Genomic DNA, 23,821 nt, shown 5'->3' on the forward strand with positions numbered 1-23,821 from the left:
TTGCAAAGGTATCATTATGTTATGATTTTACTTGTTGAGGCACATGACTATTTTGTAAAGTTTGCCAATAATACTAAGCATTTATTAATCTTAGTTAATGCTCAATTCTAGCCTGGCAAGCCAGACCTACATCAAGATGTTAGGTCTGGAAACTCACCATAGACACGCTCAATCCGAGGGGCGGGATAAACGGCTGTCTTTCAAATTCCCTCTGCACGCAATAGGACAGCGCTACAACCAACCAGAGCGTTTTCCCAACAGCTGAGCTAACGTTAGATGATAGATTCAACTTTTGCCATATCTGACAGGCAAAAAAAAAAGCATTTCTAAACAAACGTGTCGTAAATACTTCACCTTTGGCTTATAGTCAAAAGTTACGCTGTTTGCGTAGATCACGGAGCACGCAGTGACAACCGCGCCCACTACGGTCACATATTATGACGGTCACAGAATCTGGTGTAACACCGGCAAAACTACGAACAAGTCAAGAATGAAAGAATGAATGACTTTTAAAGAATGACACAGAAGTGCCGTTCTTTGCTCTTTTCTCAAAGAAAAACTTAACTCCAAGTCCTCCAGAGTCGCGGCCAAAGCCGATTCGTAAGACTGTTCGCCAGCAGCCATTCTTTGTTTTCAAGCCAGGGAACCGTCACATCTCTGTCGTCATTATGTTAAGCCCGCCCCGCCTACTCTATACGCGTTGTGATTGGCCTGACCCAATTTGGGTTTTTGCAGCTAGAAGGTCTATTGAGAGTGTCTAGACCAAGGGGCAACATTCTCATCTGAAAAATGAAGCCTACCCGGAAGTGCGAAAAACTGCAATACATCGAAAATCCGCTAGGGGAAGGTCCCAAAAGGGAGCAAATGTCCATAGCCCCCATGTTAAAATGTCCGTTTTCACAGCATAAATTCATGTTTTTACAGGTTGGTCCCATGGACTTTTATTGTATTTTTCGATAGGTTCCGAGTGCCTGACAACCATGAGGGCAGTGAATTTTTTTCTAACTCGTTAGTTTAGATCGTATTTAGATATAAAATGTAGGACAATAAGGGCGTGGTTAACTTTGATTGACAGCTTGATTGACAGCTGACAAGGCAGCGCCACGGAGAATGACAACATAAGAAGCGCCATTTTTTAATACAGTTGACATATAATACTACTGTTTCTGTATCATGAAATTTAGTTTTAAGAGTTTTTCAGGCGAGAATGTAGTTGTTTAAAGCTCAAATCTGTGGTTTATTTATAAAGATTTATGAAAATTGTATCCAGTTGTGAGATCCAGCGATGACCGGGCGCTCAGCGCGATGTACCCCGCCTGGAACAGCCTTTGCTCGGCTAGACGTTCTGAGGTGCCGCGGTCTCTGGCGTCTCTGTAGTGGTTAAACGTGATTAGTCTTGTGTATATCTAACGGGCGATCTTTGGTCTCGTAACGTAAATCTATAATTTGTTCCCTGGGCAATCGTTTTGGCTGAGTAAGTTTATAAGCTATTTAACTGTAACGTTACCGTTGTATGGTTAGACTAGATCGAGCGCTGACTTTTTATGTTTGACTGAATTGTTTGCTTTGTTTGTATAGCTTCTTGTAACTTTACCTTTTACTTTTATATTGATAAAACTGAAATATATCAAAAAGAGACTGGGTTGAGTTTTGTCATTTTAATACAACGAATATGATCTAATGTTGTTTACTGCAACATCTGTTGTTTAGTACAAATGCACATATTGCCTGGACCATATTAAAATTTGTAATATTTTTATATTATAGCCTATTTAAAACGAAAAGAGGCAGGTTTGTGTTTTATATTTCGTTTTGTTATAAAAAGGCAAACGTTATGTGCAGTGAATAACATTTGTGTGGCTATAATGTTTAAGATTTCTTTAAATGAAAACGAAAAGAGTTAGTTTGGTGTTTTACATAGATGGTGTTGGTGTTTTATAACATATTTCGTTGCCTAAAATATACACAGAGATAAGCAGAGCGAGTTGAGTGACGCGCGCTGCGTCAGAAGGTGGGCGGGGTTATGATTTCCCAAGATTTTCCAAGATGGCGCCGCCCATACCCCCCATAAACGGCTTCAAACCCGTTCTTCAGAAAGTCTATGGGTGACGTCACAGACGCTTTGTCCATATTTTTTACAGTCTATGGTCTAGACCCACCTGGCTGCAAAATACATTTTGCTGCCGCTAGGGTGCGTCTAGATTTCTAGGCTAGCTCAATTCAGCAGTTACTAATACATTTTTAAAATCAAAAGTGTTACCATAAATTATTTAACAATGTTCAGATTTGTTTTATTATTCATGATGCCTATCACATTAACTAATATCAATGAGAATAGTACTTTAAAGTGTTATCAATACTGAAATAGTAACTGATGCATGAACTGCTAACATTGATAATGTTACATCACAAATCTTTTTTTTTTCTTTTTTTTTTTTTTTTACCTGTGAGAAAATATGTGTCTATAAGAGAGATTGAATGAAACCACGCTTATTTTACTCTTAGCTTAGATGAATAATGGTCGGATCAGCACATCTGTTGTTAAGTCTGCCCGGGCTTCCAAACACACCTGAGTCTAATTTAGCTTTTGGTTTATAATTATGAGATGATGATTAGGTGATTCAGGGACTATTATACAATCAAACACCTCCATCATACCTTTGTGCTCATAGTTCTAACAACCCCTTATACTCAGCAATTTTACGTTAATGAAGGATTCAGACTCACAGTTTTTTGGTTACCAGCCCAGATCTCACTAGTATAGGCACATACAGTATACAAATATTGTTTTGCGTGGGTGTTTGAGGACATGTGTTTGCCCTTGCATTGCAATAATAATTGTGTGTTAGAAATGTGTTACAGGGCACAGTGGCAAAGGCAATGAAAGCCAGTATTTGCATTTGTGTTTACATCTGATTCAGGAGACGAATTCACCACAGTCACGCACGGACAGCTGTTTGCTTTCTGTTTGGCAGTGACTGGCAGTGCTCTTTCCACCAAATCTGCCTTAAAAGTATTGGCTTTCGATTAAATTGTGAGATCTCAAAAGTGTTTGTGTGTGTATATGTGTGTGTGAGATCTAAAGCCACTTTGCATGCTGATCTCATCCGGAGCAGTGACTGAAGCTATCTAAATCTTAGTGTAACTACAGTACATTGTTGGTGTTTAGATGCCTGAATCACACAACTGAATGCCAATGATTTGGACATGAAGACTAGTGCAGCAACTCAAATATATATTGTTGGTTAAAGTGCCTGAAGACATAATGGGCCCTATCTTGCACCCAGCGCAATTGACTTTGTACACCGACGCATATATCATTCCTATTTTGCACCCGACGCACAGCAGACTTTTCCCTCGACAGACGCACGTTGGTAAATTAGGGAATGAACTTGCGCTCCCGGGGGCGGTTCAGCGAAAAGAGGAGGCGTGTTCCGGCGCAAACGTTCCCTGGTGCTATTTTGCAGTTTCAGAAAACAATTCCGCCACAGACCAGGAAAAGCCTAGTCTAAAGTCAGTGGCGCGTTTTCAGTGGCGCATTCAGATGCTATTTTAAGGGCGCATGCTTGGCCATAATGTAGTGTGTGCACAACGCGCATACACTTTGCTTCTTTCATCTACACACAGACGCAGCAGTTGCCATTTTTGCAAACCATACATAATTACAAGGAAAAATATTCCACATAAGGGAAATCATTGTGGTGTCCATGAAGATGTGAAAAAATAGGCATAAATAGCTTACACATTTACCAAAATTATTATACGCCTGTTTAACTAAAGCTAATTTGGGTGGGTTTCTCCCATCCCCATACAATGTCACTTTTCTGTCTCTTACGGCCCTCAGCTGTGATTTGTCCCGCCGGTATAATAGCAACAGCGCCCGAGATCCGCCGACAAAGGTACTTGCGTTTCACGTTTGATACTTGTGTTTCAGATCATTAAAATAGGGCCCAATAACCGAATATTAATATCTATATAATATTCTGCAATTTGGAGCACTCAATAGATGAGGTATGTCGCTTTGAATTTTTAACTCAGTATAATGAATCAAGAGTTTTATTGGAGAAAATATGTCAGAATTGGCTAGATGTAAGTAACTATCTTAGGTCATAATATATTAGTGTTTTATATATCCCTTAGATCCTATTATAATACTATCACACACCTATCAAACTATCAAAACTTCACCTTTAAGCATTTGTCTTTGACGTCATTTGGCCTGAAAGTTCACCTGAACCTCCATGGTGCTTAGCCCTGTAAGAGGCACAAAGACTTACGCTGAGAGTCTTTCCTAAGACGTGCCTTCATAAAGGCAGAAATGTGGTCTTAAGCTTTATACCCCCTTAGTGTGCAGGAACATACATTCATTCTCTGCTATTTTATAGTGTCATAAATGGAACCTTGTTACCGTTATTCCACCTGGAGATAGATTGGTTTGTCATTCTTCACATCGTGTTCCCCTTCGTGGCAAAGGTTTCCTTTTCCATATCCTCCCACAGCAAGGTTAAATTAATGAAATTGGAATTTTGTTAGCTTTTTCTGTAGTGGAAATAATAGGTTCACATATTACTATTATTTTTTTTTAAAGCCTACTTTTATTCAGCAAAGATGCATTAAATTGATTACAAAGCTAAATTAAAAGTAATTGTATTTTAATAATATTTGAATATTAGGAGATAATCCTAATATTGTAGAGTGTTGGGCAGAAATGCCTAGCTACTTTTAAGTTGCAAAACTGCTACTTTTCAGAAAATAGAGACACAATTGTTTAAAATAATTAAACACTGTGATGTCAGTGTTGATATTGTGGCTTTATATATGGCCAGACATTTGCATATGTCATTATATTATTAACATTTTACCAAAATAAAAATCATCTAAGGCAGCATTAGGTTTATAAAGTTTATTGTAACTATTTGGGCACTCTTTTTTTCTTTGCACTATTTTTTTTCTTTGCACAGCCTATTTAAGTCAGTATTGGTTGACTCGAGGACAAATGCTAGACTAAGACACTCTGCTCTGTTCCTCAAATACATAAAACATTAGTCTTTATATATAGTGTTTCTTGAGTAAAAACCGAAAATGCTGTACTTATTCAGACAACCAGTTATATTTACTATTGCATTGAAAACAAACAGAGATGGTCCAAAATGTGTGAAACACTTCATTCAACATATTATATATATATATATATATATATATATATATATATGTGTGTGTGTGTGTGTGTGTGTGTGTGTGTCTATTTTGTGATTTAATTCTCCCTCTATGCCATATTTTGATTTTAATGTAACATTAATGATTTTAATGCCATATAATTAATTTGTGTAGCCCTACTACTGATCACAAATGTATAAACATGATCCTCCTGGACTCTGTCTGAAGGAGGTAAATGAGTAATACTCGTTTGATTGGATAACAAGCAATAGTGTCGTGTCAATATCTCATTACATTACTGGGAAAATACATGATTTTTATTTTATTCTTTGGCATTTGAAATGCCTCTCTCTGATGCAGTTTAAGTGAGTTTGTTAGACAGTACATTAAACTCAAAAGCCTGACATCTCACACCCACTCATGATGAGAGATTCCTCATTTAATTCCTCTTCTACTCCAGAAAGAGACAAGTGTAAGTGTTTTAACCCTGAACTTACTTCAAGTCTCTAGCATCATCTGTTTTGCCTCCCTATGTGCCATCAGCAATGCTTCCTGGTTTCTTATGTGTGCTGTCCATGGTGCTGAATGTCTATGTGTATTTTAACCAGAACGAAACAATAGAGAATTCACTTCTCAAAATGTGTTAAAATAAACAGAACATTTTTTTTTTTTTTTTTTTTTTTAAATACCGTTCAAAACTTTGGGGTCAATATTTATCTATTTATTTATTTAGAAGAAAAAAAAAATACTTATTTAACAAAGATAAATACAATAGTTTAAATGTGACAGTAAATCATTTATAATGTTACAAGATTTCTATTTCAAATAAATGCTGTTGTTTTGAACATTTTATTCATCAACAATTCCTAAAGAAATCTAGCACTGTTTCTACTTAATATTAAGCAGCACAACTGTTTTCAACATTAATAATGAGAAGAAATATGTCTCATTTGTTAAAATGAGTTTTTGTATTGACTAACATGAACTAACAATGAGCAATACATTTGTTACAGTATGTATTAATATTTGTGAATGTTAGTTAAGCAAATACAGTCGTTCATTGTTTGTTCATGTTAGTTCACAGTGCATTAACTAATGTTACAAATACAATGTTTGATATAATAATGCATTAGTAAATGTTAAAATTAACATAACTAAGATTAATAAATGCTGTAGATATTGTTCATTTTTAGTTCCTATCAACTTAAGTAGTTAACTAATGTTAACTAATGAAACCTTATTTTAGAAACATTTCTTGGTAACACTTTAAGGAGCAAATCAGCATATCAGAATGAACTATGAAGGATCATGTGACACTGAAGACTGGAGTTATGATACAGAAAATTCAACTTTGCCATCACAGGAATACATTACATTTTAAATTGAATAATATTTCACAACATCACTTTTTTTTCTGTGTTTTTGATCAAATAAATGCATCCTCATTGAGCATAAGAGATGTCTTTCAAAAACATAAAAAGAATGGTCACTGACCCCAAACTTTTGAATGGTAGTGTACTTTCACATTCTTTTTCCTGGTATTATAAATATGCAAAGAGCAAAACGAAGAACAAAGGACTTTCACTTTTCCCACTAGCCATTTTTTTTTTCTCACACATTTTACTTGTGAATCTATTTTTAGAGATTATAAAATATGAATATGAAAAACTATTATAACTAACTATTTTTGTCACTTTTTGTGCTGAAGTGTGAGGTATGTATTTGTAGGAAAGGTCACAAAGTCTCAAGACAGCAAGAATGTGCTCGTCTTTATAATCACTGAAGCTCTCAGTCAGTTTAGTGCAAACTCATTGAGTGCTAAAACTCCTGTTTTAATCAGTGAATCTGACTAAACTTGAAAATGAATCTTTTATTTACATTGTATCTCTGCTTTGTTTGTTATAATGAGAGGATTTGTGCGTGTGTATGATTTTGTGATTAAAGATCAAACAGAATCCGTTCAATAGGAGACATCACAGGGGTCGCCACAGCAGAAGAAAAAGGGTGTCTAAATTTAGGATCTCAGCAGGTGTGTCATTAAACGAGAGGGAAAACAATGAAAGAGTGATAATGAAGAACAGGTGGACATCGGGGAGGAACACAGAATGATCATGCCTGAATGCTCTTTACACAAATTCTCTCTCCTCATTCTGTATCTTGCTCATTGTGCATCCTGCTTAGCATTGTGTAAAGACAGAAGGAGAAGAATGAGACAGTGAGCTGTGGACACAGATTTTGTATCTGTTTGATTGGAATGGAAATAAATATCAGATTAAAGGATAACACTCAAGACGAAGTGGCTTCTTTTCATGTAAATGGCCATAAGGTTATTTACATGTGTCAGCTCTGAGCCACCAGGTGACTGATTTCACAAGCCGTTCATGTTGGGTTTAGATAAAAGGAGTTGAATGGTGAGTGATTGGAGGTCTTCGTCAAGGTTGAGCAATTAAAATGAAAATGCAAAGCTTGCTTTAATGGATTTGTCATGTGCTTAAAACTTCACAGCCCTTTCACTGTTTACTTTTGATTTGAATGTGCCCTTTTAGAAACCTTGTCTTCTGCATTGCTTATTTACCCATGATCAAAAAACAATAAAACTGTCCATCTCAGCTTTTGAACATGCACAACAGCTGGTGATAACACATAGCGCTGGGTAAGCGGGTGTTTCCGAGGTAATTAGAGAAGATAGTGTTTTACTCCATTAGATTGACATCATCTGGATTAAAATTATACAGTTTGAGACAGCCGGTGCAGTTCCAAACTCCTTCTATTGTTCAAGCGATCAACTAAGTACTACTCATTACAACAGTTGGCTTCTGTCACTGACATATAAGTGACTATAAGTACTGTGTATGTTTACATAACTTTTTTTTCTGTGCCTTTTTGACATCATTTAAATCCTCTCATTATATGTACAGTAAGTGTAGACACAATGTACGTAAATAAGCGATTCTTCATGCAGTTTAGCTTTTTTGATTATAAAGGGAGTTTTCACAAAAGTGCAGAACTCAGTGTGCTTTTTCAATGTTTTCTTAATTGAAGAATACTTCTTGAAGTATCGTTTAATAATTTACTTATATATTTTCTGATTTTGATTTATATTAATTGTATACAACAGTGTCATAAAAAAAAAAAAGAAAAAAGTCTATTTTTTCGACCCTGACAATAAAAATAGTCAGGAATAAGCCATTACGCACATGTTTCTATAATATCAAAACCATTCTGTTGCTACATGTTTGTCATTACAAGTGAAGAAATTTGGCCACACACTAAACATACACACATAAGGGGGAACATTTTTTTTAGAGAAAGCGAAGAAATGGGGAACTTGCTCTTGTGGACCTTCACTGTACTTGTCGATATATTGATCTGGTGGCCTGGCAGGTCGATCAATGTCATAAGGGAGCGCTGTGCTTTGAAGCTAATCTAAGGGCTGAATTCTCATGCCCAGATTCTTAAGCTTTAAAAGAGATTGAGCCTCAGATCAGCTTATAAAGGTAACACACAAAAACACTCTAAATAATATACTGACATTATATATGATAGGGTGATTTCAGAATTGCATGCCTTCATGATTCTGACCGGGGTTAAGATGAATCGTATATGCAGGGCACTACGACGTGTTCAGTGCTTGTGTTTGATTTACGCTACAGCAGAGGCTCTGTTATGGAAGAGGACGTGTAGGTCAGTAGGATCAAAGTTGCACATAACAAAAAGACATTGAATCCAGTGATCCACAGCATGCATGAACACACAAACACACACCCCTGCCAGCCAGAGTGCATTCATGCATGTGTATACACACGCCCACACACACACGCACACACACATACTGAGTCTCTGACAGTTCAGATATCACATACAGCATCACATTGAACACATTAACATCCTGTCTATCATTCTTTATCTTCTGTATAATATTACCCTGCACACCTGTTTACAACTATTATAACATCCGTTTCAGGTTGTCCGATCACAAGTACCCGTATTAAATACAGATGTAAATGTCAATCATCCCATATCTCAACTCATTGTCAACAGCTAGTTGTGTTAAGATTTTGTCCCTGTGTACTTAAGACGACAGATGTTACGTTTTTACCATCATAAATATTTTCACAACATTGCAGGAACGTTGTTATTATGATGTATAGCAGGTCCCCTGGTACAACATATGCCTGTCATAAAAATTATTTTGCCATCTTTCAAATGAAAATGTTTACCAATAGCATAAAACAGTAGTGAGTGTACTGACAATAGTGAGAGAAAAGAGAGAAGTACAGATCAAATGGCTCCAGTGTCATCTTTTTCGTCATGGTTCTGTATCAAATGATGTCAATTCAGTATGATTGATGAAAACCGGCATTAGCAGGTGACATTTTATTTATTTAATATGAATTTACTTATTCAGTTTTTTCAAGTCATTATCTCATTTCATTTCATTATTTCTTTTCTGCTTTACTTATAAGCAATTAACCCTCCTACTGTTTTAAAAAACTGTAGACATTTTGTATTCCCAAGTCCAGTTTTTACCCGGTGGAACGTGAGCGTATAAAACAGCCATAACTTAATATTTTTCAACTAAAACCATCTGATCAGTCAAAGTTTTAAATGTTACTGTATTTTACCATGTTAGTACTATACTTTCCTCCTGCTGCAACGTGATCTCATAAGAATACGTGTGTATTTTTACTTAAAGTGTATTTTATCACACGTAGCCTACATTTACTTATGTTTTATACACACAGAAACATATAAAACTGAGGATTAGCCTACATTATGTTAACAAGACTACACTTTAAAACCTTAAAAATACCTTATTTAATCGTTTAACCATTTTGTATTTTATCTACAGTGAGACACAAAATGCGTTTTCCATAATACACCAAAACCCAACATAAATTCACAAAAGACATCAATTTTATTAGCTTGATGTAATCCAAACCTTTAGAATCCATAGAGATCCATATTCAGCCCTTTATCCAGCGATCTTCATCTTCATTTCTCAGCAGCGACCGTAAATGTCAAATCCCGCGCTCGTGATGAATTCAAATTCAAAAATTGCGCCCTCAAGAAGTGTTACGACATGTTTTACGGCAGTGATATCAAACGCTCATTGGCTCTCGCCTGTTCGTCACAGATGCGTACCTATGTAGTTTTTAAGAAATGGTTATGGGTAGGTTTAGCGGTAGGAGTAGGATTAGCTGCTCAAAATATCTTTTCATGCTATATTGTTAATAAAATTGCCATTTCCCTTCACATCTCCATCCGTTACGTTTTATTATTTTATATTCTATAAAATGGGTATGTTTAGGTTTGGGAGTATGGTTAAGGGATCTTGCATTTATCTATAAAACGGTAAAAGGTAAATATATTTATGATATGAAAGATTTGTAAATATTTAATGTTTTGTAGCTGTAAAATCGTAATAATGTTACGTTTAATTGTTGTAGATACGTCCATATCAGCATCTATCCAAACGTACAAAAAAGTACGTTTTCTATCTTTGAAAATTACATATTAATACAATGAGACCAGGCTGTAACATTTTAAGGCTGTTTAAAGAAAACCAAGAAGTGGAGAATACATTAAAAACGACTTATTTTTACAATGTTTGTAAAGTGTTTTATTTGTTTTACTTTTTCATATTTCAGGTCACAGGTGTTAATGTTCTAGAATGTTCTTGAGGTGCTGTACAACATCACTAACAGCAACCAAAATACAATGTTGTGAATGAGATGCAATGTTGCAAGATCAGTTTCACTTTCCTCTGTTTCCTTGTTCTTGTTACTGACTTATTGCTTTATCTTGTGTAACTTTTTTAAATTATGCCGGATCATATAACCAGTTTCTTTCTTCACTGTGTGTTTCAGGACAGTCCTCTGGTCTTACAGTCAGACCGCAATGTGACAGTGAATGCACGAAATAACCTTGGCCAGCTGACAGGACAACTCACTGTGGGTGAGTGGCATTTTTAAGCTATTTCATGGACATGTTGCCAGAGTTCACAGATTCTCATTTCACAGTGGCCCGTTTCATTAATAGCTCATGTGCTTTTCATATTCTCTCTTTATTGTTTGAGCTACCACAATTTTTTAATGATTAGAACTCCTACTGCTTTGCCCTCCAAACCTTAATATGCAATTTGGCATATGCTCATTTACATGAAAGAACAAATTTGAATAAGAAAAAGACATGACAATTTCATTATTGTCAGTAAGTTGTCAGTAAACATAAAATATACATTATGATTGCTTTTACTTTATTACCTTGATGGCATTTTGGCATTTAATGACACTCCAAAGGGCTTTTGGGCCTGGATTTTTTTTTTTTTCTTGGACTGTATTAAAGGGATAGTTCACCCAAAAATGAATATTCTGTCAGTAATTACTCACCCTCATGTTGTTCCAACCCCGTAAGACCTTCGTTCATCTTCGGAACACAAATTAAGATATTTTTTATTAAAGGGCACCTATTATGCAAAATTCACTTTTACATGGTATTTGAACATAAATGTGTGTTGGCAGTGTGTGAGCAAAACCACCCTAGAATGATAAAAATCCACCCAGTGTTTTTTTTTACAATCTCAATAAATCATAAGCACTGTCTCAGAATGAGCTGTTCTCAGATTCGGCGCAATGTGACGTAGAATTGAGCAGGCCCCTCCCACGACTGTTGAGTGACACTTCAGTTTGATATTTGTTTACTGTTAGTTGTAACAAGTGTTTTGTGTACTTCGCTTATACTATGTTTATTCAGCTCTTACAGAGATTCTCTGGAGTAAAACTAACGCTCATCTTTTGTGTGATGTAAAATAAACTTCACTGAACTGGTCAGTATATTTTGGTCATCATTCGGACGGGTTTTGCTACAGCAGGCTTGTATTAGTGGATAAAAGCAGATGACAAATAAGTTATAACCATAATTAAACTAAACTATACCTGTTAGTATGTCCATACAGCATATTCTCTGGCTCTGTGGGCATTATTGTCCGACTCCGAGTCGAAATGAACACTGCAACTGAGAGTTTCTGTTGAGATTGTCCTGAGCGCGAACTCGTGAGGCTCCGCCCCCTGTGCCGTGCAGCAGCAGTTAATTTGCATTTAAAGGGCACACACTAAAACAGTGCGTTTTTCTGAGCCCCAAAAAATTACAATTTAAACATGCTGTAAAAAATGATCTGTTGGGTATTTTGAGCTAAAACTTAACATACATACAGTACTCTGGGGACATCAGAGACTTATTTTACATCTTGTGAAAAGAGTCATAATAGGTGCCCTTTAAATCTGAGAGCTGGATCACTCCTCCATAGGCTTCTAAGGCATTATAACTTGCTGGCCCAGAAAATGTATTAAAGACATCGTTAATATAGTCCAAGTGACTCCAGTGGCTCAATCTTAAGTTTATAAAGCGACGAGAATACTTTTTGTGCGCAAAAAAACAACAAAAATAACGACTTTATTCCACTATTCATTTCCTTCTCTCTGGACCTCGAGTCTTTTCACGTAGTTTAACTGCGCAGCGCATCTGTGTTGTACGTCACATGTAGGCTCACTATTGGCCGACGCTGGTCATGTGTGTGATGTGTGTGACGTACAACACAGATGCGCTGCGCAGTTATACTACGTGAAAAAACTCGAGGCCCAGAGAGAAGGAAATGAATAGTGGAATAAAGTCTTTATTTTTGTTGTTTTTTGCGCACAAAAAGTATTCTCATCGCTTTATAAACTTAAGATTGAGCCACTGGAGTCACTTGGACTATATTAATGAAGATGAACGAAGGTCTTACGGGGTTGGAACAACATGAGGGTGAGTAATTACTGACAGAATTTTCATTTTTGGGTGAACTAACCCTTTAAATGCAGAGATTAAATTGGAAGAACTCTAAAATTTGGTGTTAGTTCCTGTCCAGTGTCCACCCCAACTGAGGCTCTTTTGTTTTGTCAGGTTTCTTGCCTTTTGTTTGTTTACTGGCATTTTCTTTCAGTTAATTAGTTCCTTGTATATTTAAGCCTTCTTATTTAACTTTTTTCTTTGTCGGTTCTTGTCAATTGGTGTGCATTTTTAATTAATAGTGTTTTATGTTTTCTGGGATTTTAGAGGGTTCCAAGCTATCAACTTTTGTATCTTGCCTTTGGTTTGTTTTTGTTTTTTTAATAAAGCAGTACTTAGATCCCATTAGACCCATTAGACCCCATTTTAGACTCTACGAGACCCAACGTGTTACACCAACCTCCCAAAAGGTACAGTTACCTGTTTTGAAAGCCTTTTGTGATTGTACTATGTACATCATTTTTCCACATTGGCCCTGCTTGATTAGTGGTAGTTTGGTATTAGCTAGTGGGCCACCAACCGAGGTCGAGCTTGCGTCTGAGAGAAGATGATGATGAGATAGAGATCAGTGGCACTGAATCAGTTTGGTTTCAGTAAGATTTTAAGCTTTTAAGTAAGATTTTATTTACCAAGGACACATTAAATTGATCAAAAGTGACAGTAAAGACATATACGTACGTATTACGTAAGAGTTTCCACAACTGTCTTCAACATTGACATTAAGGAAAAAAGTAACTTGAGCACCAAGTCTGCATATTAAAATGATCTCTGAAGATTTGTGCGACACTGAAGAATAGCTGCTGAATATCAGTTTTGCTATCAAATAAATAAATAAAAATAGAAAACTGTTATTGTAAATTGTAATAATATTTCACAATGTTAGCCTACTGTTTTTACTGTATTTTGGTCAAATAAATGCAGACTTGTTGAACATAAGAAACTTAAAATCTTACAGATCCCAAACTTTTGAATGGTAGTGTACATGAACAATTTGGATTGACAAACAATTTCAGATTGTTCTGGTCCAGTTTAACCCCTGACTTTGGTTTCATGTGCAAGGTACATCAGAGTAACTCATGCACATTTACACAGAACATTGCACCAGTCCTGCAAACCTAAGTTTTTTTTTTTTTTTTTTCAGTAGAAGCTCAGTTTCACCATCATGTTTCAGAAGACAGCAGGTTGCATTCTGGGGCCGACTGCCTACTGAGCTCAGGACCTCCATCAATTACTGCTCTATCTCAATGCAGCCACGGGGGTTTCTGGAGCCCCTGTGTTTTCTGGTGTTTTCCAGTGAATCCCCTTTGCTTGTCTGGGATTTTTTTCCCACTCCAGGGTATGCAAGGCAGAGTGTTTATGTTTGTGTATGTGTGTATAAAAAAGAGCTACCTGACTCAAACTAGCTGTAAGATCAGAGCAGAAGCAACCACCCCCAAAGCCAGCAGAAGTCTAGATGCTCTCCCTCACTTTCTGCTCATGGACTACAGCACATCACAGCTTTGCTGTGCAAAGGAAAACAGAGAAAAGAACAAACATGCATATTCCCCCTGTATTAGTAACAGGCAGCAAAGAAATACTGAAACTTTGGTGGATTTTCTCAGATTTTCCACTGGTCGTGACAGTTGGATATGGGTAAAGGATCGGTCACACTACATTTTGCATTCCATTGACTTCCATTCATACAGATGCTAGAGAACAAAAACGCAAGCTCGGATTTCGCTGCTTTCCAAAGTTCAAGTATGGTGAACCCTGACCTGCGATTACTCGTATCACTTGAACCAATACAAGAAATAACACAGCGTGACCTATTTGCTGAATTAAAAAAAACACAATTTTTAAACATGCAGGATTTCAGCATTACTGTAAAGTGGAGTAGAAATTGTGCATGCTCAAAGTCTAGTGTGACCATGGCTTTAGTGCTGCATGGTTTGGTAGGGTTGGGCAAAATTCAGAATTGAATAATTTATTTAGTTCATGAGTTGGAATTTGAATTAAATTGGCCAAGTCTTACGTGAAGTTGAAAACAAATTTGAATTGCAATGAAAGGAAGTAGAATTTAATGATTTACAGTAAAGAGAAATTCAATAGGTAATGGCATTTTTGGAAATTAAGTGTTTTTCCATCTTGGTTCATAATTATTATTATTTATTTTTTATTTAATTTGATTTACTGATTTAACTTAATTTAATTAGGCCTATTTATTCAATTATTAATTGTTTGTGTTTCTGTAATCACGTCACTCCCGGTTTCCCATTTAGCGTTCCTCATTCGTTCACTGGTGGGATGTAAAACACAACATATACTGGTCTTTGCAGCTGGAACTTGCTGAAATAATGACCAGACCAGATATGCCTTTAGAAATTAAATGATCTGATTCTAAATATAGTATATAGATCTGCTTTCCCAGCAAAAACACAGCAAGCCTTATATGGCTCGTATGGCCTGTTTTGTAAATCTCAGGCTATTAGTGTCCCATTGAGCTTTATTATGTACACAGCAGGACCATGAATTAACCAATGCAAATTAAAAAGTGATAAAAATCACCCATATATGTAATGTTTGGGAGCAAAAGTTGCCCTCATAGTGATTTTCTATTTCTATTAAGTCTCTTTATTAGTTTAGTATATACTATAGTGCCTCTGCAGACAGCATAGTGAGAGTCATATAGCGCTCTCGCCAATGTGCCCTCTATATCCTCTCTTTGACATCACCCGCTCTGCAGAGCCGTTGCCTTCAGGCTCTTTCGACATTGTCTGAACATTTAGGGAATTTCATTGCAGGGATTAGCTCCCAAACAGGCAGCAAAGTTATACCGTATCACCTCTCTCTCCTGCACTCCTGTTTGTTTCCATTCTCTCCTTGTTCTCTCGTCCCTGAACCCACTCGCTGCAAGTACATTAATCTTCAAACAGAAATTGTATAGGGGTGCTGAGAGCCAGAGAGCTGGGCTGTCCTCTGATAGCTTGGCCCAAGAGTCCAGAGGTCTCTGTTTTTATAATATGGCCCATAAGTTCAGGTGATTGATGCACAGTTGCGTTGTGGTGAGCATGAAGCGGGAGCACTGCGATCATGACTTCATCCTCTGTTCATAAGGGAGTCGCTTAAATATCTGAGAGCTGTAGTCCGTCATGTTCTTTGTGGCTTTAGGCCCAAGGTTCTCAACCCAGTCGAAACCCAACTAGTCTTGCATTGCCAGACCTTCAGATAGACGGCAGAAGGTCTGGACTCCATTGCAGCTTTCATTGGCCAAGAACCACCCAAGAGGACGTCTGACTGACATGTAAAGCAACCAATCACAGTTTGTTTTGTTCAGTGTCATGTTTAGGGATGTGAAAATGTAAGTCATTGTCCCCACAATCGTGCAAGTGTACTGCAACAATGGTGCTGTGAACTATACTTTTGAAAATCCAGTATTTAGTTGATCCTGAAGAGCTCATCGTCACAAGTGTAAACACAACAGCTTATATGAACTGTATCTTATTCAGGGAATATATACTTGAGTCTTTCTTCAACTTATGTCAGAGGGCTTGATTTTTATTAAAATTACCTTTTTTTTCTTTCCTCCTTTTTGTCATATGAAGCTCAGATTAAAGCTGTCTTGGAAACGTATTAATACTTTCATCACAACCTTTATTGTTTAAATGACTTTTGACTATTGTATTACCCTTTTGCCAGAACCAAAAGAAAATCCATCATAAAAATTGAATTATTATATGTTTTACATCATTATTACATTACAATGTATTACATGTTACATAATCACATGATTTCTGAAGGATTGTGTGGCACTGAAGACTGCAGTAATGATGCAATGAAGGGGAAAAATACATATATATTTACATACACAGCATTTGAATACTTCCACACAAGTTAGTAATTATTTATTCAATTGCACCATTTTTGCACCCTTACCTTTTGAAAAGGGTGCCGCCACATTGTAAGCTGTTGTCCCCTTTTTCTGAGAGTGAATTGTGTCTGCAGAATTTTGGAACCCCTCCACACACAATCCCAACCCCCCACCCCCTACCCCCCAAAAATGATCTGGTACTTTTGGCTAAACTTTAGAATATCCTCACCTTGTGACCCTCAATTGTGTTTCTGGAAAATGGTGGTGTGAAGTAATGCTCTTCATGACCTTCTTGCAGCAACGTATTGCCTTGCTAAATTATTGTGCGGCAGGATTTAGTTGGAGGAGTTGATGGGCTGTGTGCTGGAAGTGAGCTGGTGATGAAATGCAGTATCAAGCTTGTGCTGTCAGATCTTGTTTTCATTCTCTCTCTCCATCCCTCCATCCTTCTCCGCTAACCTGAGGCATCCCGCTGTTTGCCACGAGGTCTCTGCACAGATGATTGAAATTGGGGGACAGGGAAATAATCCGTGCATGGGCTGTTCTCACGCTCGACTCCAGCTGTGTGCTCGTTTCTCCTCTGAGCACCTCCTCCAGAGGCCAAACAACTGAGAGGACATTGAGGGAACACAGCATCTGCTTTTTGTCTTATTGACTTTTCATTTTTAGAAGTGTAGAGTGCATAATGAATGGCTTCTCCGCTTTGAGAGAGTGGGAGATGATTTCATTAGCACTGGGTGACAGAGAGGACATGAGCAAGAGATGCTCTGGGGGGCTGACAAGGACAACAGGAAGACACGTGTGACGTTGGGGACTCAGGTGTGGGACAGGGGCACTGCCAGTATCCAAAACGTTGTCGGTTAGCATTTCCATTCATTTTAAAGACAATTCGCTGTCTTGATAAATTCAGCCCACCCATGAAATTGATTTTCCATTGGCTGAAATAATGTACTCTTCTATTTAGTGTCTCATCACTTGATGACATTATGTATGTCATCTGAACTGTTATTATGACCAATTCATGTATTGTCAATTATGCTTTATATAATATTTAACAAAAGTTATAGATTGTAAAATTAAGCTATAGTTAGCTTAACATACCAGTTGCATTAGAAACCCACTGATACCCTGCTAAATTTACGGTAAACATCCAGCAACTATTTTTATAATTTTTTTTATGGTATTATAGGATAGCATATTGGTGCTTTCCTATTTTATACTTATATAACCATGTAGTTCATTAAGTGATATGATGTTAATATACTAAGCTTAATTAAACTGGCAAAACCGTTTTTATTTTATTTTTTTATGGATGATAAAAATACAGTTGGTAAAATAGAAACCCACATGATGAAATCAGAGTTTATCGTTAGTGGCCTGTCCATAAAACATTAAATAATGCAATAAACATTAACTAAACAACATAAAATCACCAGGCCTATATGGTAAGATAACTTACAGTCAACCAATTAACAGGTCTGTAGCATTTTTAGTTAGCTAGTTTTTTGGGTTTTACAACCCATTTACATTTTTACAACCAACATACATCCTACAGTGTTTTTGTGGGATTGTTAATAACCAGGCAGCTTAGCACACTGCTAGCCAGTTCATGTTCTATTAGGTATTGTTATAAATACATTTAAATGCTCAATTATACATTTTTATAACTATTATGTGTTTGATTATGCATTAAAAATGGCCACTCCATTGACGTTCTATGCAGACTGAATTCAACAGACTGACTAAATTGTTCATGAAAGCATACCATCAAGGGCTAACAAGATCAAGCTAACCAGCCAAATATGGACCATTGGTTTGCTAAATTGCTATTTATTACTTCACATGACATTAAAAGGGGCATTTGCACTAACAGCGATTTGCTTGGTGAATTTCGGCTGTTCAAGGACAAAATTTATTCTAGATCAAGTTATGTATATACAGTATGGATTTAAATTTCAGTCGGTCAAGAAGATTATTATTGCAAAAGTTTTTATTCCATTGCATCCACTGCAGGGCATAAGAGAACCAATTTAAATGGAGATCTACCTGGAAGTTTCAAAACAGCCGCCTCAAAGGGCTTCAATCATCAATTATAAGTTTCGCGGCACCAAAAATCTGGTGATTTGAGTGATTAGTTCCAAGTAATTAATCACGATAAGAATACATTGGCAAAGTGTGCATGCATGTAGAGGAACGTTTATAAATTTAATGTGCTGTTTTATGTTGTGTAATTTAGCAATAATAAGCTAGTTTTAAATGAATATCATAATTTGCAATGCCACATTGCCGCTTAGAGGTAGTGAGCTTAAACCCTCCATGGAGAGAGAGAGAGAGATAGAGAGAGAGAGAGAGAGAGAGAGAGAGTACCTAAAGGACATACAGTATGGAGATTAATGCGTACAAATACACGCATCAGTCTTCAGGGCTGTGTTGGCTGATTATGACAACAGCTTTGATTATTTGTCTCTTTACACTGTTCACAAACCACACCCAGACACATGTACACACACCCACTGATTAATGCAGGTGCTCAAAAGGCACCTATTTCTCCTTTTATTGATGAGGGTTATCCGGTTCAGATAAATAATTTATCTTTCCAACTTTTTTTTCCTTCTTCTCTGGTTTGCTTTTATTTTGTGCACCAGTTCTCTGCAAGCTACTTCTCTTGAAACCTTCAAAAGATTAAAGGATTTTTTTTGTATTTTTTTTTTTTTTTTTTAACTATGTTTTTTGCATCAGCTGAGATTGTTTATATGGTCAAAGTAATTCAGATCAGAACCTCCATGTTTTATATTAATTGTATTTTGGACATATTTTCACCCTCATCCAAGTCCAGCTATAGTGTCAATTGCTATAGCCTAACTGGAATGATAATGAAGCAGCCCATGATTTAAAGCCCACTGTTATTTGGCTATACAGGATATTGTAAAACAGGGGTCTTCAAACTTATTTTATGCCATGGACCCCCAAATATGATGATTAACTTTGTGAAGGGACTCCCTAAAATATAAAAGGTAGCTTTATATTTCCATGTAGAAACACTTCCTGGAACTGTGGAAACATTTCTCTATAATATAAATATATATATATATACATATATATATATATATATATATATATATATATATATATATATAAAAATTATATATATAAAAATTATATATATAATTACATTTTATTAAATTATTATTATTATTATTATTTATATGTTTTTACTTTAAACTTTTCCATCATATGCCACAAAAGGCCATGACTGGTCACTCAAGACCTTTCAAGGCTTTCTTGAAGTATTTTTTTCAACTGACAAAATTAGCAAATGCCAGTTGTTGTTTTTTTTTTTGTTTTTTTTTAAATGCAACAAGCATATTTTCATTTTAACACCATCTGATTTTCCATAGCAAGGTCATATTCTTGCCATTTTACTCGGTGAAAGCTTCCATTTCCTCCAACCTCAAATGAGAGGTACATCAATACCAATTAATATTCAAGAGCAGGCCATTAATATCCGTTGCATATCTTTTCTCATTTAAACCACCTGGATGAGTGGAAGGATCCATGCGGTGGTGCAGTCTGGATGGCTTTATGAAAGTGAGGATGTCCTTGTGTAAATATTGAGTGTTTACTGTTTAATCCTTACATGCACATTCACTGAGAATCACTAAAGTAATCAAGCACTCGAACCTTGAGCTCTTGAATCATGCGAATAAATCTGAGGTAACAACCTGTTGATAACAACATGGCTTAATCATGAATAACCAAATGTAATTTTTTTTATATATATATATATATATATATAATTTTATTTTATATAAACAAAGTATTCAGTAATCACCTTTGCAATTACATATTCAGCCACTAGTCACAAAAGCAAAAAGCACATGGGAATTAAACAGTTGTTAAGCAGCCCTAGTCATTCACTCCATTTGTATATGCTGCCAAAATTATCCTTTTTTTTTTTTTTTTTTTTTTCAGCAATTTCAATCATCCCATCAATCCAATCTTTTAGATCTGGGGTTTTAGGGCATTTCCAGTTGCGTAAAATCATACTGGCAGCTGTGATGCAACCAACGCTATCTCACGACTAATTCGTATATATTTTATGAGGTGGCTATTTCGTACGAATTTGTACGACCTCACTTGTACGAATTCGTACGATTTGTCTAAACCAACCCCAGTGACGGGTAGGTTTATGGGCAGGGGCAGTGGTAGATCATTCGTATGAATTCATACGAATTGGGCAACTCGTAAAATACGTATGATTGAGCAAAAATAGCCACCTTGTAAAATAAGGGTATCAATCTTAATAAGAGTAAATGCTTTTTTTGCTATATTAGGTAACACTGATTTATCTCCAAGAAGGTATAGTCGTGGTTCCACAGGTAAATTAGACCCGATCCACTTGTCTAATCAATTTAATGTGTATGTTTTTACCAACGAACCTTTAATTTTATCGTAATTGTAAGATGTTAATGTTTGGCATTATTGATATTTAGCAGAAATAATAATAAACAAAACTTTGTGCCACTTTTAAGAAGTATTATTGTTTTCTATCTGCAACCATGTGCAACCATTATCCAATTAACCAAATTTCCACATATATAATCATTGCTTGCTCATTCATTTTGGCCATGTTAAATCAGTATTTGTTTTTAAATAATCGTACAGTTTATACTTAATCTTAATTTTTTTTTTTTTTTCTTTTTTTTTTCTCTGGTGGATACAGAGACATCTTGGACTTTCTGATACTCCACAAACTCACAAATCAAGTATCAGAGCTCTTTTTTACTGAAGGAAGGAAGAAATTAAGAAACAACTGTCCCTTCATAATCCTGTGGTGTGATTCTGTCACATCTTTTCTGAAGATGATCATGCTCTGTAGTGGATCTGTGAGCACATCTCTGGCTGTGCAGTGATATTGTCAAGAGAGGATTAATCAAATACTAAAAAGTATAATACAAAAATTATAAATTAACACTTTATTAGCATTCACTTCTCTTGGTCTCATCAGCATAATCAAAATTAGCCTTTCCTTATACTCAAGCACGTTTTTAATCACTATCTTACATAATGTAGATTCAACTTTTTTATTTTTATTTCCCTTTTTCCCTCAAAAGAGAACAAATGATCTGAAACTTTAACTGATATGCTATATATCTTGCTAATTATAAAATAAAATAATGATAAGTAATTAATTAACGAACTGGAAGGTTTATATATATATATATATATCTTCAAGATCTGAAGATGAGCTCTACATTTGTTTCTTTGGGTCTCTGAAGAGATTAAGATTAACATGTTATAATAGAAAATTCAAAAGAACAACATTTATATTTAGTCTAGTATGTTTAACTTACTACATTAGTCAAATATGTTCAATAAACAGAAACAACCATTGCAACGTTATAACGTGGAGTACTGAGTACAATTTATTTAAAAAAATGCAGTGTGAACAAGTTCAAACCATCAAAACCAAACAATTCCCATAACTAATAACCCAAACCCTCTAAACTAACTACCAAAAAAATTTAGAAGTCTTCAGCGTATATAACACATTACATAAACTATGCTAACTAAAACCAAAAATAAAAAAAAGTGGTGACCACTCTTAACCTAACCTTTCAGGTAATGGACATACTATCTGTTTGAAAATTGCTTTAAGAACACCAACCCACAACATTAGAAAGTGGTAATAAGCAGCAATGTGCATTAAGCTAAACAAGTAGTAAATGATTTAGTTAATTAACAAACCGAACATGATCAAGTGGCAAGACAAACACTGTGTTCGTAACTTTGGCTAATCAAGAACAAATATATTCTGTTATCATCTACACACACTCAGGATGCACTTGACACAAGACTTGATTGCTAATGCTGAATCAGCAGAGTCAGTAGTGACTAGTGCAATACATGTCAGTAACCAAAGTACGAACCCAAATTCAAGATCACATAGCAAACACATTAAAAGACATTCATCGCTGACTATAAGGCAAAGCTTGACTGAAAGAACAGAACTGAGTGAAGTCTGACGCTGATATGGCTCAAGCAGACAAACAGGGACTTTTATCCAGTTGGCACACCAGCGGATTGATCGAGTGTCGTGTCATCACAACTATGATTGACAGTCAAGTTTTCCAATGATTGTGAACCTAAAAGCAGAATATAGAAAGAGTGGAGAAGAGCAAGAGAGGGAAGTGAATATATATATATATATATATATATATATATATATATATATACACAGATTTACAGAAACTTCTCTAAATGTCCAACATAACGTAACATTAAAAACGAACATAAACTACCAGCATCTGTCCCTTTACTGAAAACACATAACATAACACTTAAACCCTAAAATTACTCTCCTAATGCAGTCCCTTGCAAAGCACACTGCCCAGTTAGTTATCAACAAAACATATTCATGTAGTTTTAACACAAATGAATTGAGTAAACTTCAGTTTTAAATATAATAGTTGGATTGAACACAATTGAATTAATTTGTGCAAAATGTAAAAAAAAATCATTTTACTTTAGCTCATTTTAATTAATTGACCTGAACAAGAGGCAAAAGATAATTTACCTTTAATAAACAAAACTGCATGCATTTTACGGAATAACTTCTTTTTTTTGTGTGCTTCAGCTCTGCTTGACTGTGCGGATGAATATGGTTGTCCTACTGCACATAAAACATTCACTACTAGGCTTAAGAGACATAAACATTTTAGATGGAAAGGATCTCAAGCTTACTAGCTGAAGACGTTACTGTATATACCCATTAATTGACAGCACTGCGATACAACAACCACAATGAAATGAACTTTCACAATACATAATGATTCACAATTAACTCTGTTGGAGAGTTACATGACAATTTATCTGTTCAATAAAATGCCTTACTAACCTGTTGAGTTATAAAAACTCCATCTCCATGTCGGTTTAATCCCTGTTTTCACCATCTCCCAAAAGCAAAGTCTGTGTTGATTCTAGTTT

General features: G+C 35.8%; 1 protein-coding gene across 3 annotated transcripts in view; it reads left to right on the forward strand.

Annotated features, from left to right (window-relative positions):
• Positions 1-23,821, forward strand: part of sgcz (sarcoglycan zeta) — a 291,539-nt gene that overhangs the window by 225,532 nt on the left and 42,186 nt on the right. For all 3 annotated transcript variants that reach the window (XM_084402171.1, XM_084402173.1, XM_084402172.1), the window contains exon 4: positions 11,028-11,115. In XM_084402171.1, the coding sequence (XP_084258297.1) occupies positions 11,028-11,115 (88 nt within the window). The remainder of the gene's footprint in view (positions 1-11,027; positions 11,116-23,821) is intronic.

The sequence above is a fragment of the Rutilus rutilus genome, assembly GCF_951802725.1.
Source record: "Rutilus rutilus genome assembly, chromosome: 2".
NCBI lineage: Eukaryota > Metazoa > Chordata > Actinopteri > Cypriniformes > Leuciscidae > Rutilus > Rutilus rutilus.